Source organism: Salvelinus sp. IW2-2015, linkage group LG5 (genome assembly GCF_002910315.2).
Source record: "Salvelinus sp. IW2-2015 linkage group LG5, ASM291031v2, whole genome shotgun sequence".
Lineage (NCBI taxonomy): Eukaryota > Metazoa > Chordata > Actinopteri > Salmoniformes > Salmonidae > Salvelinus > Salvelinus sp. IW2-2015.
In genome coordinates this window covers 24,005,354-24,022,602 of record NC_036844.1, presented here as the reverse complement: position 1 = coordinate 24,022,602, position 17,249 = coordinate 24,005,354, and the positions used below count along the sequence as shown (strand labels likewise).

Below are 17,249 nucleotides of genomic sequence, written 5' to 3'. Positions count from 1 at the left end.
GCCAACCCTAGTAGCCTGGTGCCTCTCTAGGTTTCTTCCTAGATTCCGGCCYTTCTAGGGAGTTTTTCCTAGCCACTGTGCTTCTACACCTGCATTGCTTGTTGTTTGGGGTTTTAAGCTGGGTTTCTGTACAGCACTTTGTGACATCAGCTGATGAAAGAAGGGCTTTATYAATTCATTGATTGATTTATTATTTTAGAATTTTTGTGAGTGTAATGTTTACTGTTCATTTTTTATTGTTTATTTAGCTTTTGTTAATTATCTATTTCAGTTTGCTTTGGCAATGTAAACATATGTTTCCCATGTCAGTAAAGCCCTTACACCATTGGGAATTGAGAGAGAGAGAGAGAGAGAGAGAGAGAGAGAGAGAGAGAGAGAGAGAGAGAGAGAGAGAGAGAGAGAGAGAGAGAGGAGAGAGAGAGAGAGAGAGAGAGAGAGAGAGAGAGAGAGAGAGAGAGAGAGCGAGAGAGAGAGAGAGAGAGAGAGAGAGAGAGAGAGAGAGAGAGAGAGAGAGAGAGAGAGAGAGAGAGAGAGAGAGAGAGAGAGAGAGAGAAGAGAGAGAAAGAGAGAGAGAGAGAGAGAGAGGAGGTGATTGGTTAAACTGCTCAATGAAAACGGAAGAGGTGAGAGTGTAGAAACCTTTGCCACGGAGCATCAAAATCAAATGTGTCTGGAAGGTTATTCTCTGCATTTTAGGGGACTTTCTAACCGTGGAAGTATCTTGAATCTTCGCATATGCCTACCTGTTGAATGTTACAGCGGGCGAGGAAAATTTTCGGAGATACAACGGGTCTATCAATTATTTGTTAAAGAATTCAGCGCAGAATCCACCATAATTTATTTGCGGATACCATTCGATGTTTCAGCAAGGATCAGCAAATCAGTTGAAACTTGAAACAACATATTTCGCACCTGAGAATAAAACAATTAAACACTTGCCACTTGTACACGTTGAAGACTAAAGGAATTACTGAAAGAAGACTTCAGACTGACGCACTAAATGGAAACACAACCTGCCTTTACTTGTAAAAGTGTATAACGCAGGTAAATTGTGTTAATTGTATTAAACCAAACTTGTTTTTCCCTTGACAACTTTAAGAGAACGTTTATTTGTTTTGTATGGGCATTGCTATTTAGTAATCYAAACGTCTAGACTTTAACCTGTTGAAGGACTGAAATGTGTGTCTTTGCCAGTCTCAAATCATTTTGAAAGCCTCTTCCTTTTGAGGAACTTTTTTTTAGACAGACATTTGAAATTGCCACTTGCACATGCTCAGATGTGTCAGACATGACAAACAGGGTCCTGCTATATTTGTGTAAGAGACCTGTGGGTTGATCAGATTCCGGTCCAGTGTTTGCAGTTGACAACCATGCAAGCCTCATATTAATTATTTATGCTCAAATTTAAAGTCCTGCATCACTGGAGTCATGCGTGGTGAGGACTTTACTCTCACCTTAGGATATAATATGGACCTATATTAGGAATCTAAGTGCAACATTTCCCCTCCAAAAGTTATTGTATAATATAGCCTATTGTAAAATCGGTGCTAACATTGCTGTGAATAAGGGTTGTGGGGGTGATGGCAGTTCACTGTAGATTTAACAAACCATACCAATCATACCTTTTGATGCCTTGTATATTGAGACTGTGATCAGTACTGAGTTAAAAGGGGTCAAAATAGGCTATAAATGTGATCTGCATTGGCCATGATGGAATTCCAGTCCAGTGGCAAGAGATCTATCTAACTCTCCTCCAAACTGATGTGTGAGAATGTCATTGTTTCTCAGATGATTTCAATGTTCATGGAAAACTACCCCCTTATTATTATATTATTACTCAGAAGATACCCATGTACCTTGGGGCTTATATCACCTCACCACATTTGGTATTATCCTCTTCACATGTGCTGTTGAGAATGAGAGGCCTCATTAGTTATGGATAGACCCCAGCAGGGGGATGTGAGTGCTTTGTTCTGTTCTTCACGAGGAATAACTAGTCCTCATCCCCTCTGCTCTGTCCCCAAACCACGGCTGGCACGATCAACCTGGATGAAGAGGAGTGTGGAATACAGCTGCTTATCCATCCACCACTGACCACCACACAAAGACCCCTTTAGAATCCATTACGTCTACGTCTCGGCACATGTATGCATGACCGTAGACTCATACGCACGCGCACACAAACACACACACCTTCACAGAACATCTACAAATATTTGATGTTTCATTATGGTGATTTCTGGCATCACTCAGAGGCATGGAGTCTTTGTTACCTCGCTGAATATTGTAGCCAATGCCTTACCCCAAAAACACACATGTGATCGGCATAACCCTTCTCTTCCGTGTCACAGGAATAGAATGAGAGTGACAACATCTCTCTCGCACCCATAGTGGCAATGGATGAGTTGGAATATTTCCCACTTAAGTGCACATCTGGTTAGAGAGCGTCTGTTGTAAGAGTGTCCAGAGCTCCCTCCCRAGTCAGTATCCAGGTGGGGTTATGGATGGGTTATACAGCTAGGTAAATGGGTTAGRATTCTCTGGCGGCTACAAATCAATCGCTGCCCATTTACCTGATTAAATGTAGTAGTATTTCACCAGTAACCCTGTCCCTGTCGTCCCTGCTCTCCTGTCTGGTGAGAAATCAAAGACAGGCATTTCCCGTTGGTTATGGTCTGTTATTTTTGCTGTACACATATTGCAGGAGCTTTGTGTTGTTAACGTCGTCAGTGTGTTTGTAAGGCAACGCTGCTTAGCTGGTGGCAGGAAGTGTAGTGAGGGAGACTAGGCCTAGGTTACCACGGTTGAAGAGCTTTACCGATAATGAGCATGTTTGTGTTACTGTCCCTCTGCAGGCCTACTCTGCTTTCTCCTCCTCTCCTCTTCTCTCTCTCTCTCTCTCTCTCTCTCTCTCTCTCTCTCTCTCTCTCTCTCTCTCTCTCTCCTCTCTCTCTTCTCTCTCTCTCTCTCTCTCTCCTCTCTCTCTGCTCTCTCTCTCTCTCTCTCTCTCTCTCTCTCTCTCTCTCTCTCTCTCTCTCTCTCTCTCTCTCTCTCTCTCTCCTCTCTCTCTCTTCTCTCCTCCACAGAAACAGTCAGCCCTGTGGTGTACAAAATCAAATCCAATTGTTATTAGTCACACGCACCGAATACTTACGAGCCCCTAACCAAAGAATTGCAGTTTCAAAAAAAAACAGAGTCAATGCTCCACTGGTTATTTGAGGTAGTATGTACATGTAGGTAGAGTTATTAAAGTGACTATGCATAGATGAAACAGAGAGTAGCAGTGGTGTAAAGAGGGGGTGGGGGGCACTGCAAATAGTCTGGGTAGCCATTTGACTAGATGTTCAGAGTCTTATGGCTTGGGTGAAAGCTGTTTAGAAGCCTCTTGGACCTAGACTTAGCACCTCCGTACGCTTGCCGTGCCGTAGCAGAGAGAACAGTCCATGACTAGGCTGGCTGGAGTCTATGACAATTTTTTGGGCCTTCCTCTAACACACCAAACCCTTCTGACTGACTAGCCAAGCCTTTCATCCTCAGTCGTACCTCACCCACTTTCTGTTTGGGAGGAAAGATAAGAAGCAGCAAACAACACTGTTTTACATGTATCTGTGCTTGCTGCTGTCTGACTCATGGTCAAGGCAATCGATTAGTAATGCAATTGAAATAGAGTAACAACAGACGAACACACTCAAAACGATTATTACCGTAGTACTAGAGACTTACTYCTTATGTTGCTCAACTTACAAGACAGTCTATCGCATTCTGTTCATCGTCTTGACTTTGTGCAGAAGACTGCCATAGAGTTTTATGATGAGCATCACCAGACACGTAGCCTACGTAGCCTACGTCAGCTATTTGCCAATTGTGTTACCCGAGTGAGTCTTGCTGCTGCTCGTATTCAGTAGGCCATTCAGGGAGCGGTCACTCTTGACCTTTTGCTCTCTCACTCTCTCTTGTAACGACCATGAAGACCTATAGAATATGACTTGCTATACTTACCAATTCTTATCAGTTAATAATACTTTTTAAAAATGTATTTCCATATGCATTCAATATTTTTTATTTCAATTTGAAATGCATTTTAATTGGTATGAAATCCTGTTCAGCTTGATTGCAGCTCTTGGTGGATTTGTTTGTATGTGGATATGTTGCTGTACACGTGGGATTTGGTGGGATCCTTGGTGGACTTGTTTGTATGTGTGACATGTGCCCATGGGATTTGGTGAGCGGTGCTGCTCCCGCCGTCTAAAAATAGCTCTTGCGGTCTAGCAGTGGCTGTAATTAACTTAGCGTAATAATCTGCCGTTAGGGGTGTGTGGTAAAGCGTGTTGGGAACTCTGGGTGTGTGGATGGAGAGCTGAGTGGACTATTAGCCCACCCTCTGTTAAATCACTCCCTCACATGAGCTTGCCCAGTCTCATGCGGCTCTGGAGAACATCGTATGTGTGGGGGACTCCAGAAAATCAATCAAAGTATCTCTAGCTCCATGGATGGCATTCAGGTCTAATGTATAGATTATAATAGTAGGGGTAAGCTCTGACTTTCTGAGACATTGATTTTTTCCCCCTCTAACTGGAAACCTTCATCATGGTTTTGACATAGTGGATCATGAAAACATGCTCAATATCTTCTTTAACCTTCTAGGAGTATTGCAAGCTTTATGACACCAATGACTGATGCACCACATGCAGTACAATGCTTCTGGCTGCTGTATGTGTCTCCTGCCACCCAGCTTATCTCCTTGACTGGTGACTGCAGTCCCTGCCAGACCCAGCTAACGAGTTCACTGGGCTCTCTGAGTAAACAACACTGATTCTTACTCCAGCCGGTCAGGTGCTCTGCACAACTGACTCTCCAATTATTTAATGGGCATCCATGTTATGAGAACCATTTCGGGCTGGGAGGCTTTTGACAGGGTTGCTTGTTGGATATCCATTTGATCCATTGATTATATGGGGTGAATTCCAATCTTCAGAGAGCTACTTTGTAAATGTAAACACATCTCCCATGTGTCTATAAGCTAGACACAACTGTCAGCTCTCTCTCTCTCTCGCGTGCCTGCTGGTATGGCGACAGGTGACAGGTTGGAAGATTCAATACGTGACAAGTGTGTCTTTTTGCCAACAGGTAAATGATGCTGGAGGCTGTGTGACTGGCAGCTATGGGACCAAAGAGGTGCTATTTCGTGGATGTCACCATGGTGACTGCACTCTGCCTGCTGTGTGAGTACTACTTATGCATTCCCTCTGTAATGAACTATCTGTCATTGAGTTGAGTTTATTGAGTTTGTTTTATTTTTACAGGGACAGTGCACATTAATCAACGTTTCAGTAAAAGTGCTGGTTTTAGCCAGCCGGCTAATTTTCAACCACAGTCCCTGGGCAGGTTATTAAAAACAATTACAATATAGACAATCATTGAGCAGTGAGCACACGCAGAGCAACATAGGACAAGCAAGACATAGCATACAGACAGAGCAACATAGGACAAGCAAGATGTAGCATACAGACAGAGCAACATAGAACAAAAAGCAGCAAGACAAAATTCATAAAAGCAACAAAGTGTTTCCACACCTCACAAGCTACAGACAACAGACAACATGAAAAGCGGCAATACACAGCTAGGGATTATGTTCACAAATCTGATTGACCTTTAGCCATGTCTTCATGCATTTTGTGAAAGTGTGATATGTGGTGCAGTTATGTGTGTCTGATGGCAGTGTATTCCAGACATGGGAAGCTCTCACAGAGAAAGCGGATTTTCTAAAGGTGCTTTTCCTTAAGGGAACTGTACAGTCACCTCTCATGGCAGACCTTGTGGATCTGCTGCCATATGTTTGGGTTTTCTGTTTAACAAAAATACTGAGTGGAGGGGGAGCCAGGCCATTTAGGATCTTGAATACAAGACATGCGTCGGTGTATTGCACAAGATTTTCCCAACTCAGGAGCTCATGCTTTCTGAGGATGTAGCAGTGATGATGGCTATTGGGCTTCCTYTCAAGCACTTTGAGAGCCTGTTTGTAGACYGACTGAATAGGTTTTAATGTTGTACAGCAAGCTTGGGCCCAACTAGTCAAGCAGTATGTTAAGTGGGGGAGTATCATAGATTTGAAGTACAGTTCTGCTACCTCTGTAGTCAAACAATTTCGTATAAATCGGAAATTAGCTAGGTTGAATTTGGTTATCTGAATGACCTTTTTCACATGCTTTTTAAAAGAGAGGTTGGAWTCAAGTATGATGCCAAGGTACTTAAAATCAGATACCACCTGGAGCTTCTCCCCTGACACATAGACATCTGGCTCAGTAYRATCTGTTGCACTCTTTGTGATGAACATGCAAACAGTTTTTTTTCACATTGAGATGCAAACACGAGTCACTGAGCCACTTTGTAACCTGGACCATTACAGTAGTGAGTTCTTGTGCAGCTTTTTGTTTGCTCTTTGCATGCACATATATCACTGTATCATCTGCATACATTTGAACTTCAGACCCAGTACAGACATTAATGTACAGGCTGAACAGGAGGGGCCCCAGTATTGACCCTTGGGGCACGCCCACATCATAGCTAAGGTTATAACACTCAGGTTATAACAACACATTGTGTTGGCCTTCCTAGGTGTCAGCCATGGTCAGAAGCCGGAGGTGCATGCCAAGGAAGGGGGTGTGGTGGAGATGGAGTGTAGACTGCCACCCACTGACACGGGTGCGTCTGTGTCCCTGCACGTTGTGGAATGGGTGCGCCAGGGCGTCCYGATCCCAGTCCTGATCAAGTTTGGAGTGTATGCTCCTCGGGTGCATCCCAACTACGAGGGTAAGTCCGTCTTCATCCTATCAGCAGCTCAACTGGGATCTAATCTTACCTTAAGAGTCTTTAATTTCAGCCCAATATCAGGACTGTCTCAGCACAGCCACTTCTAGAGGCCTTGTCCATTTACACTCTCATGCCCCCTTTCCTACATTCAAAGTATATCCAGACTTCATTCTACCTATATCCTACCTTAACAGTAACGTTAGTTCAAAACAGCTTCAGTCCTCCTAACTGCACCCCACTCCATTGGTCTTTCCATCTATCATCAGGATGCTTTGTTGGAGCTGAGGGTTTTGTGTTAGTTGTGTCTCTCAGATTGCATCATGTCTATTGTCCCCATTCTGCCATAGGGTCTGTGGGGAAAAGGGATCTTCAATAGAGAAAAAATTACTTTTGTGACCGCTTCTGTCCTTGAAAGTCTCAGACAAAAGGCTTGACGTGGACAGAGGGAGAGCAAGTCTGGGTGTTTTTCATCTTCCTTTAGTTAGGATCGTCCTGTGTTCCAAAGGGCTGGTGGGAGTGAGATTTGACCTGTCGACCTCTCTGATCATTGGAATTTGTGCACGGGCGCAGATGCGTTCATGTTTGTGTATTGGCTAGGGCTCAGAAAGCCCACTATACACCTGCTCAGTCAATTCCTATCAGAGTGTTAGGTATCCAGATGACACACTGATACCAAACACGAAAATACGATAACGATACAGAAATGTACATGGTAATAAAGTCAGTCAGCAGCCTGTGATGACAAGCCATAATGAGTAGGTACGTACAGATATATGATCTTAAATTGATCACCCTGTTGCAGGAGAACTTTCCTGCAATGCAGGAAATMTTAAACTTGTTTGAGGTTTTTAAAGGCTTCTGAAGTTTGGAATTTCCACTTAGAAATTTCAGACTTGATTTTCCCTTACAAAAAATGTAGCAACCCCTACAAAAATGTACTTTAATTATAATCCACATAACATTTCACATTTCCTGTTGCTGCAGCGAACTGGCTCAAATTAAGATCCTACACTTAGAAAAAAGGATTCCAAAGGGGTCCTTCGGCTGTTCCTGTAGGATAACCCTTTTGGGTTCTATGTAGAACTATTTTGGGTTCCATGTAGAACCCTCGTGGAAAGGGTTCTACATGGATCCCAAAAGGATTCTACCTGGAACTGAAGGAGTTCCACCTTGAACCAAAAAGGGATCGTCTATGGGGACAGCCGAAGAAGCCTTTTAGGTTCTAGATGGCACCTTTTTTTCTTAGAGTGTACATCTGACCATGGCAGAGGGAGTGAGGATTCACTTCATGTCAATAAAAGACACTAGCCTTTTTTCTCTATCCTTGAAGAAGAACCTCCATTTGTTCAGTGATGCCATTTATGGCTGATTGCAGTTTTGCACTAAATTGTAGCTTCTCAAGGACACAGACTATATGCGGACAAGGACAGGGACAACAACATACGTGTCACACCCTGGCCTTAGTTATCTTTGTTTTTCATTAGTATTTTAGTTAGGTCAGGGTGTGACATGGMTTAGTATGTGTTTTTGTATTGTCTAGTGTGGTTGTATGGTTTAGGGGGTTTCATAGAGTAGATGGGGTTGTGTTCAGTGTAGGTGTTTAGTATAGTCTATGGTGTGTGATGTGTCTAGGTATGTCTATGGTTGCCTGATTGGTTCTCAATCAGAGACAGATGTTTTTCATTTTGTCTCTGATTGGGAGCCATATTTTAGGCAACCATGGGCATCATGTGTTTTGTAGGTAATTGTCTATGTAGAATGTTTGTTGCTTGTCTGTGCACTTACGTTATTTAGCTTCACGATCGTTTGTTGTTTTTGTATAGTTTGTGTAAGTGTTTCGTTTCGTGTTCATCTTCGTCGTTCAAATAAAAGAAGATGTATTCATATTCCGCTGCGCCTTGGTCCGTCTCTCCACACGATCGTGACAATACGTTTGACAATAGTGGAGAAAGGGCAATAGTATTCTACCTATTTTCTAAACAGCATCACCTGATTCTGTCAGGTGAAAAAACCCTCTGCAGCCATGGAAACAAATAAGAGTCTAAAAGCACCAGTAATAACAACCTTCTCCAGTAACAAACAGATCGTTTTAAAAGCTCATCTTCAGAGCAACAAAAGGTTGAAAAAGAGGCATTATCTGGTCTGAGTCCACAGCTAACTGGTGACTGATGGGAAGGACAGGTGTAGCTTGGGAAGGGGAGGTTTGGTGGGGGGTAGATGAGGTGTTGAGTTCCCTTCCTCAGGCATGTCTCTTCTCAGGTGTATTTTTCTAGACAGCCCCTCAGCTTGACTCTCAGGGTTGTGTCAGTTAGACTCAATGTCCACCTGTCATATCAAACACTTTAGCTCCGTAAACTACTGTATGTTACTCACCTGTTAGCTCAACCTATATTTAATCATATGTTAAACATGCTACATGCTTCATGAATTCAACATTACTATGCTGGTATTAAGTAGTGATGGGGGGGAATCGATACAGTTACATATTGCAATATTATTTTTTAGACGATACCTTTATATTGATATTTGACTCCCAAGTATTGATTTGTAGGTGGTGTTAGCTAGAGCTAGTCGGCTGTACCTGCCCTAAAACTCCTGTATTTTTCATCTTATAMCTTGTTTTCCATCATCTTTTTGAATAGTGAGCCAACCTGTTTTCAGCACTTTTATTTCCATGACTGATCAAAACTCATTTTCTCATGGCTCTCGCTTGTTTCTCGGCAGCAGACATAGGTTGAGCAATATGTTTGAATATCAAATCGCAATAAAATCGCAGTACTGAATCGCAATACATATAGAATCGCGTGTGTGTGCGTGTGCGTGCGTGTGATTGCGTGCGTGTGTGTGCGTGTGTGTGTGTGTGACCATTATTAGCCTACTGCTGTATTTCAATGAATGACACATTTTTCATTGAGGCAGGCTTTTGGCACTACAGCAGCTGTTTAATCTCTGCTGTTGATCGTGAGGGAGCCTTTAGCCAAACTGTGATGATTCACATTTCAAATGATCACAGCGTCTCTTAACAGAGGAACAAGATGGAGACATTGGGGAGTGAAGGATTTCAAGAGGTGAAACTCTACCTGCTCTATTCTCTGACAGAAACTTGAACACCAGCGCCTGGGATGACGACACGTCTAAAGGAACTTAGGTTGGAGTCATTYAAACTCGTTTTTCAACCACTCTACAAATTTCTTGTTAACAAACTATAGTTTTGGCAAGTCGGTTAGGACATCTGCTTTGTGCATGACACAAGTAATTTTTCCAACAATTGTTTACAGACAGATTATTTCACTTATAATTCACTGCATCACAATTTCAGTGGGTCAGAAGATTACATACACTAAGTTGACTGTGCCTTTTAACTTTGAAAATTCCATAAAATTATGTCTTGGCTTTAGAAGCTTCTGATAGGCTAATTGACATCATTTGAGTCAATTGGAGGTGTACCTGTGGATGTATTTCAAGGCCTACCTTCAACCTCCATGCCTCTATGCTTGACATCATGGAAAATCAAAAGAAATCAGAATAAAATCATTTAAAAAATTGTAGTTCTCCACAAGTCTGGTTCATCCTTGGGAGCAATTTCCAAACACCTGAAGGTACCACGTTCATCTGTACAAACAATAGTACACAAGTATAAACACCATGGGARCACGCAGCCGRCATACCGCTCAGGAAGGAGACGTGTTCTGTATCCTAGAGATGAACGTACGTTGGTGCGAAAAGTGCAAATCAATCCCAGAACAACAGCAAAGGACCTTGTGAAGATGCTGGAGGCAACAGGTACAAAAGTATCTATATCCACAGTAAAACGAGTCCTATGTCGACATAACCTGAAAGGCTGCTCAGCAAGCAAGAAGCCACTGCTCCATAACCGCCATAACAAAGCCAGACTACGGTTTGCAACTGCACATGGGGACAAAGATCGTACTTTTTGGAGTAATGTATATCCCTCCCTCTCTCATCCTCTAGTATCTCTCCCTCTTTCTCACTCCCTATTATCTCTCCCTCTCTCTCCCTATTATCTCAGTACCTCTCTCTCTCCCTGTTATCTTTCTCCCACTCTCTCTCCCTATTATCTCTCTCCCTCTTATCGCTCTTTCTCTCCCTATTACATCTTTCCCTATTATCTCTCTTCCTATCGCTCTCTCGCCCTATGATCTCTCTCCCTCTCCCTCTCTCTTGCTCCCTATTATCTCTCCATCTTTATCCCTATATCCTTCTCTCTCTTTCCCTATTATGCCTTTACTTATTATCGCTCTCTCTCTCCCTATTATCTCTCCCTCTCTCTCTCCCCCTATTATCTATCTCCCTCTCTCTCTCCCTCCCTATTATCTCTCTCTCCCTCTCTCTTCCTATTATCTCTCACCTCTCTCCCTATTATCTCTTTCACAATCTCTCTCTCCCTATTATCTCTCCCTATTATCTTTCTATCCCTATTATCTCCCCCTCTCTCGCCCCTCTCTCACTCCATATTATCTCTCTCTCTCACTCTCTCCCTATTATCTCTCTCCCTCTCTCCTTATTATCTCTCTCTATTATCTCTCTCCTCTCTCTCCATATGATCTCTCTCGCTTCCTATGATCTATCTCCCTCTCTCTCTCCCTATTATCTCTCCCCTTCTCTCTCTCCATATTATCTCCATCCTTCTCTCTCCCTATTATATCTCTCCCTCTCTATCTCCCTATTATCTCTCTCACAACCTATTACCTCACTCACTCCCTCTCTCTCTCTATTTTCTCTCTCCTTCTCTCTCTCCCTATTATCTCTCTCCCTCTCTCTCCTTTTTATCTCTCTCTCTCTCTATTATCTCTCTCCCTCTCTATCTCCCTATTATCTCTCTCACTTCCTATTATCTATCTCCCTCTCTCCCTATTATCTCTCGCACCATATTATCTATCTCCCTATTATCTCCCTTTCTCGCTCTCTCTCCCTATTATCTCTCTCTCTCTCCCTATTATCTATATCCCTCTTTTATCTATTATCTCTCTCCATCTCTCTCTCCTTCTTTATTATCTCCATCTTTATCTCGCTCCCTATTATCTCTCTCCCTCTCTATCTCCCTATTATCCCTCTCTCTCTTTGTTATCGCTCTCCCTCTCTTTCTCTATTATCTCTCTTCCCCGTTCTCTCCCGATTATCTCTCTCTCTCTATTATCTCTCCCTCTCTCTCACTATTTTTTCCACATCTCTCTCCCTAGTATCTCTCTCCCTCTATTTTCTCTCCCTGTTATCGCTCTCCCTCTCTCTCGCTCTCTCTCTATTATCTCTCCCTTTCTCTCTCTCCCTATTATATTTCTCCCTAGTATCTCTCTCCCTCTCTCTCTCCCTATTATCTCTCTCCCTCTCTCTCCCTATTGTCTATCACCCTCTCTCACTCCCCTTCTCTCTCCCTATTATCTCTCTCCCTCTCTCCCTAATATCTCTCTCCCGAGTATCTCTCTCACTTCCTATTATCTCTCTCCCCTATTATCTTCTCTCACTTCCTATTATCTATGTACCTCTCCTCTCCCTATTATCTCTACCTCTCCGCTCGCTCTATTATCTCTCTCCCGCTCTCTATCCTCTTTCTCCTCTCACCTCTATCTCTCTCACCTCTATCATCTCTCTTATCTCTCTCCCTTTTAATCTCCCGCCCTCTCCCATATTTTATCCTTCCTTATTATCTCTCTCCCTCTCCTTTCTCTCCTATTTATCTCTCTCTCCTTCATCTCCTATTATCTCCCCCTCTCTTCGCTCTTTCCCTATTATCTCCTCTCTCTATTATCTCTTTCTCTCTTCTCTCTCTCCCTGTTCCCTCTCCTCGCTCTATTATCTCTCTCTCCGCTCTCTTCCCTATTATCTCTCTCCCTCTTCTCTCTCCCTCTTATAATCTTCTCTTATCTCTCTCCCTTTTATCTCCCCCCTCTCTCCTATTATATCCTTCCTTATTATCTCTCTCCTCTCTTTCTCTCCTTATTATTCTCTCTCCCCTTCATCTCCTATTATCTCCCCTCTCTCGCTCTTTTCCCTATTATCTCTCTCTTATTATCTCTTTCTATTTTCTCTATCTCCTGTTTATCTCTTCTCTCCCTATTATCTCCATCTCTCTTCCTATTATCTCTCTCCACTTCCTATTATCTCTCTCTCTCCCTATAATCTTTTCCTCTCTCTCTTCCCTATTTCTCCTTCACTCTCTCTTCCTATTTTCTCTCTCACTTCCTATTATTCTCTCCTCTCTCTCTCCCTATTATCTCTCCTCCCCTCGCTCTCTTCCATATTATCTCTTTCACGTCCTGTTATCTATCTCCCTAGTTATCTTCTCTCTCTCTCCTATTATCTCTCTCTCCCCTTCCTCTCTTCCTATTATCTCTTCTCACTTCCTTTATCTATCTTCCTATCTCTCTCCTATTATCTCTCTCCTCCCTATATGTATCTCTCTTCCACTTCCTATTATCTCTCTCCCTCTCTCCTAATTATTCTCTCGCCTTCCTATTATCTATATTCCTCTCTCTCCCTATTATCTCTCTCACTTCCTATTATCTATGTACCTCTCTCTCCCTATTATCTCTCCTCTCGCTCGCTCTTTTCTCGTCCTCCTCCTCGATCTATTATCTCTCTCCCGCCTCTATCCTATTATCTCTCTCCCTCTATCTCTCTCCTCTAATATCTCTCTTATCTTCTCCCTTTTTCTCCCCCCTCTCCATATTATATCCTTCCTTATTACTCTCTCTCCCTCTTCTTTCTCTCCTTATTATCTCTCTCTCCCTTCATCTCCCTATTATCTCCCCCTCTCTCGCTCTTTCCCTATTATCTCTCTCTCCTATTATCTCTTTCTCTTCTCTCTCTCCCTGTTCCTCTCTCGCTCGCTCTATTATCTCTCTCCCGCTCTCTATCCTATTATCTCCTCTCCTCTATCTCTCTCCCTCTATATCTCTCTATCTCTCTCCTTTTATCTCCCCCTCTCTCCATATTATATCCCTTCCTTATTATCTCTCTCCCTCTCTTTCTCTCCTTATTATCTCTCTCTCCCTTCATCTCCCTATTATCTCCCCTCTCTCGCTCTTTCCCTATTATTCTCTCTCTATTATCTCTTTCTATTCTCTATCTCCCTGTTATCTCTCTCATCTCCTATTATCTCCATCTCTCTCCTATTATCTCTCTCACTTCCTATTATCTCTCTCTCTCCCTATTATTCTTTGTCCCTCTTCTCTCTCCCTATTATCTCCTTCACTCTCTCTTCCTATTTTCCTCTCTCACTTCTATTACTCTCTCCCTCTCTCTCTCCCTATTATCTCTCTCCCCTCGCTCTCTTTCCTATTATCTCTTTCACGTCCTGTTATCTATCTCCCCTATTATCTCTCTCGCTTCCTATTATCTCTCTCCCCCTTGCTCTCTTCCTATTATCTCTCTCACTTTTCCTGTTATCTATCTCCCCTATCTCTCTCCCTATTATCTATCTCTCTCCCTATTATGTATCCTCTCTCACTTCCTATTATCTCTCTCCCTCTCTCTAATTATCTCTCTCGCTTCCTATTATCTATATTCCTCTCTCTCCCTATTATCTCTCTCACTTCCTATTATCTATGTACTCTCTCTCCCTATTATCTCTCCCTCTCGCTCGCTCTATTATCTCTCCCTCTCGCTCGCTCTATTATCTCTCCCCGCTCTTATCCCTATATCTCTCTCCCTCTATCTCTCTCCCTCTATATCTCTCTTATCTCTCTCCTTTTATCTCCCCCCCTCTCCATATTATATCTTCCTTATTATCTCTCTCCCTCTCTTTCTCTCCTTATTATCTCTCTCTCCCTTCATCTCTATTATCTCCCCCTCTCTCGCTCTTTCCCTATTATCTCTCTCTCTATTATCTCTTTCTCTTCTCTCTCTCCCTGTTCCCTCTCGCTCGCTCTATTATCTCTCTCCCGCCTCTCTATCCCTATTATTCTCTCTCCTCTATCTCTCTCCCTCTATATCTCTCTTATCTCTCTCCCTTTTATCTCCCCCCTCTCTCCATATTATATCCTCCTTATTATCTCTCTCCTCTCTTCTCTCCTTATTATCTCTCTCTCCCTTCATCTCCCTATTATCTCCCCTCTCTCGCTCTTTCCCTATTATCTCTCTCTCTATTATCTCTTTCTATTCTCTATCTCCCTGTGATCTCTCATCTCCTATTATCTCCATCTCTCTCCCTATTATCTCTCTCACTTCCTATTATCTCTCTCTCTCCCTATTATCTTTGTCCCTCTCTCTCTCCCTATTATCTCCTTCACTCTCTCTTCCTATTTTCCTCTCTCACTTCCTATTTCTCCTCTCCCTCTTCTCTCTCCCTATTATTCTCTCTCCCCCTCGCCTCTTCCTATTTACTCTTTCACGTCCTGTTATCTATCTCCCTATTATCTCTCTCGCTTCCTATATCTCTCTCCCCTTGCTCTCTTCCTATTATCTTCTCTCACTTCCTGTTATCTATCTCCCTATCTCTCTCCCTATTATCTCTCTCTCCTATTATGTCCTCTCTCTCTCCCATTATCTATCTCCCTCTCTCGCTCCCTATTATGTCCCTCACCCTCTCTCTCTCGCTATTATCTCTCTCACTTCCTATTATCTCTCTCCTCTCTCTCTTCCCGATTATCTCTCTCCCTCCCTATTATCTCTCTCACTCTTTCTAGAGTTTTTTTTTTATGTGCACCTTTTTAAACAGCGATAGGCTATCAGGCCTCCTCTGTTGATCCACCCTCCCCTTCCCTCTCCTCGCTCTCCATGATGTATATTGTTTTATTTAACCTTTATTTAYCAAGGCAAGTCAGTTAAGAAAAACTTKTTATTTACAATGATGGACTACCAAAAGGAAAAAGGCTTCCTGTGGGGACGGGTGCTGGGATTACAAATAAAAATATAGGACAAAACACACATCACTGATGGTGCCTGTCAGGTCTGCACAGAAACTATATTTAAATCCAAACCTCTGCTAAGCTTCTATGTTAACCATTGCTATTATACTGTGCCCTGGCTGGAATTATTGGTTGTTTATAGAGCAAAGCAAAGGTCAGAGGCTAAGGTATTGAAGCGAACCAGTCCCTGGTGTGTTTATGTATGTTAGCATGTGAATGTGTATTTTGCTCTGACCCCAACCCCCATGTGGATTTTGTCCCCATTCCATTTAGAAAAGTAAACAAGATGTGATGTCATACGTGTTTCCTCACCTGTTATCACAGCCACCATCGCTTTAACTAGCTTCCTGATCCCCACTGTGGGCATAGAAACAGTCCCTCCCTGTCACTGGGGACATGGACTGTGGTTAATGATTAGCCTAACACACTTCAATGACTCAATGTCACAAACACATTAGCGCTACAGTGTGAGGCAGGCTCATGTCCTTGTAATGTCTTGTATGTGTGTGTGGTAGGTGTATGTGTCTATGGATGAGAGCGAGGCAATTGGCAAACAAACAATGTGCATTTTCTCAAGTTCCAAGTGTTATTATTCGTAGTAAATGTTTTATTTGTTTCCTAAATGCTTCACTGTCTGTAAAGGAGAGGCTAATCACGCTGATAAACTGCAGTGTTTCAGTCATTTATTGTGAAAATGGCTTTATAGAATAACAAAAGAAATGACAATGTAAGAGATAACTGGAGAGATGAGAGAGAGAGAGAGAAAAGCCACAGGGAAGGTGTAGGGAGGGAGGGGTGAGTCAGCAAACACCATTGATCCAGGGTGCAGTCACCTGGCAACCAGGAGATCAAATTTTAAAGCTCACAACATCGTGAAGGCTTTATCTATTGGACATTTAAGTACCATTGAAGAAAATTCCTATCAATTGTAAAGCACATGTTCTTTGAATTGAAAACGCCTAAAACTTTTTGTAACCTGTCTCATGTTGTCTAACCCTGTGTCCTCCTATGTGTCCCCAGGCCGTGTGTCTCTGGTCAGGAACACTGTTCTGAGAGTGAAGGGGCTCCTCATGGAGGACCAGGGCCTGTACGAGTGTCGCATTTTCCTGTTGGACCAAACCACAGACGAGACCCACAATGGAACCTGGACCCTACTGTCTGTAACTGGTGAGAGGAGGGGCTGGTGATGGGGAGGTGCTGGTGAGAGGAGGGGCTGGTGATGGGGAGGTTGCTGGTGAGAGAGGGGCTGGTGATGGGAGGGGCTGGTGATGGGGAGGGGCTGGTGAGAGGAGGGGCTGGTGAGAGGAGGGGCTGGTGAGAGGAGGGGCTGGTGATGGGGAGGGCTGGTGAGAGGGGCTGGTGATGGGGAGGGGCTGGAATGGGGAGGGGCTGGTGAGAGGAGGGGCTGGTGGTGGGGAGGGGCTGGTGTGGGGAGGGGCTGGTGAGAGTAGGGGCTTGATGAAGTGGGGAGGGAGGAGCGGCAGGTACGGAGAGGAGAGGGGAGCAGGGAGAGGAAGGAGGAGAGGAGAGGAGAGGAGCAGGAGAGGAGAGCGAGAGGAGAGGAGAGGGGGA

The 17,249-nt window shown here is 43.4% G+C and overlaps 1 protein-coding gene across 1 annotated transcript in view; it reads left to right on the top strand.

Annotated features, from left to right (window-relative positions):
* The first annotated feature begins 609 nt into the window (after nt 1-609).
* LOC111964536 (protein turtle homolog A) overlaps nt 610-17,249 on the top strand; it is a 29,701-nt gene continuing 13,061 nt past the window's right edge. The window contains exons 1-4 of the mRNA XM_070443481.1: nt 610-1,044; nt 5,128-5,222; nt 6,616-6,810; nt 16,698-16,844. Coding sequence (XP_070299582.1) covers nt 5,162-5,222; nt 6,616-6,810; nt 16,698-16,844 — 403 coding nt within the window. The 5' untranslated portion in view covers nt 610-1,044; nt 5,128-5,161. The remainder of the gene's footprint in view (nt 1,045-5,127; nt 5,223-6,615; nt 6,811-16,697; nt 16,845-17,249) is intronic.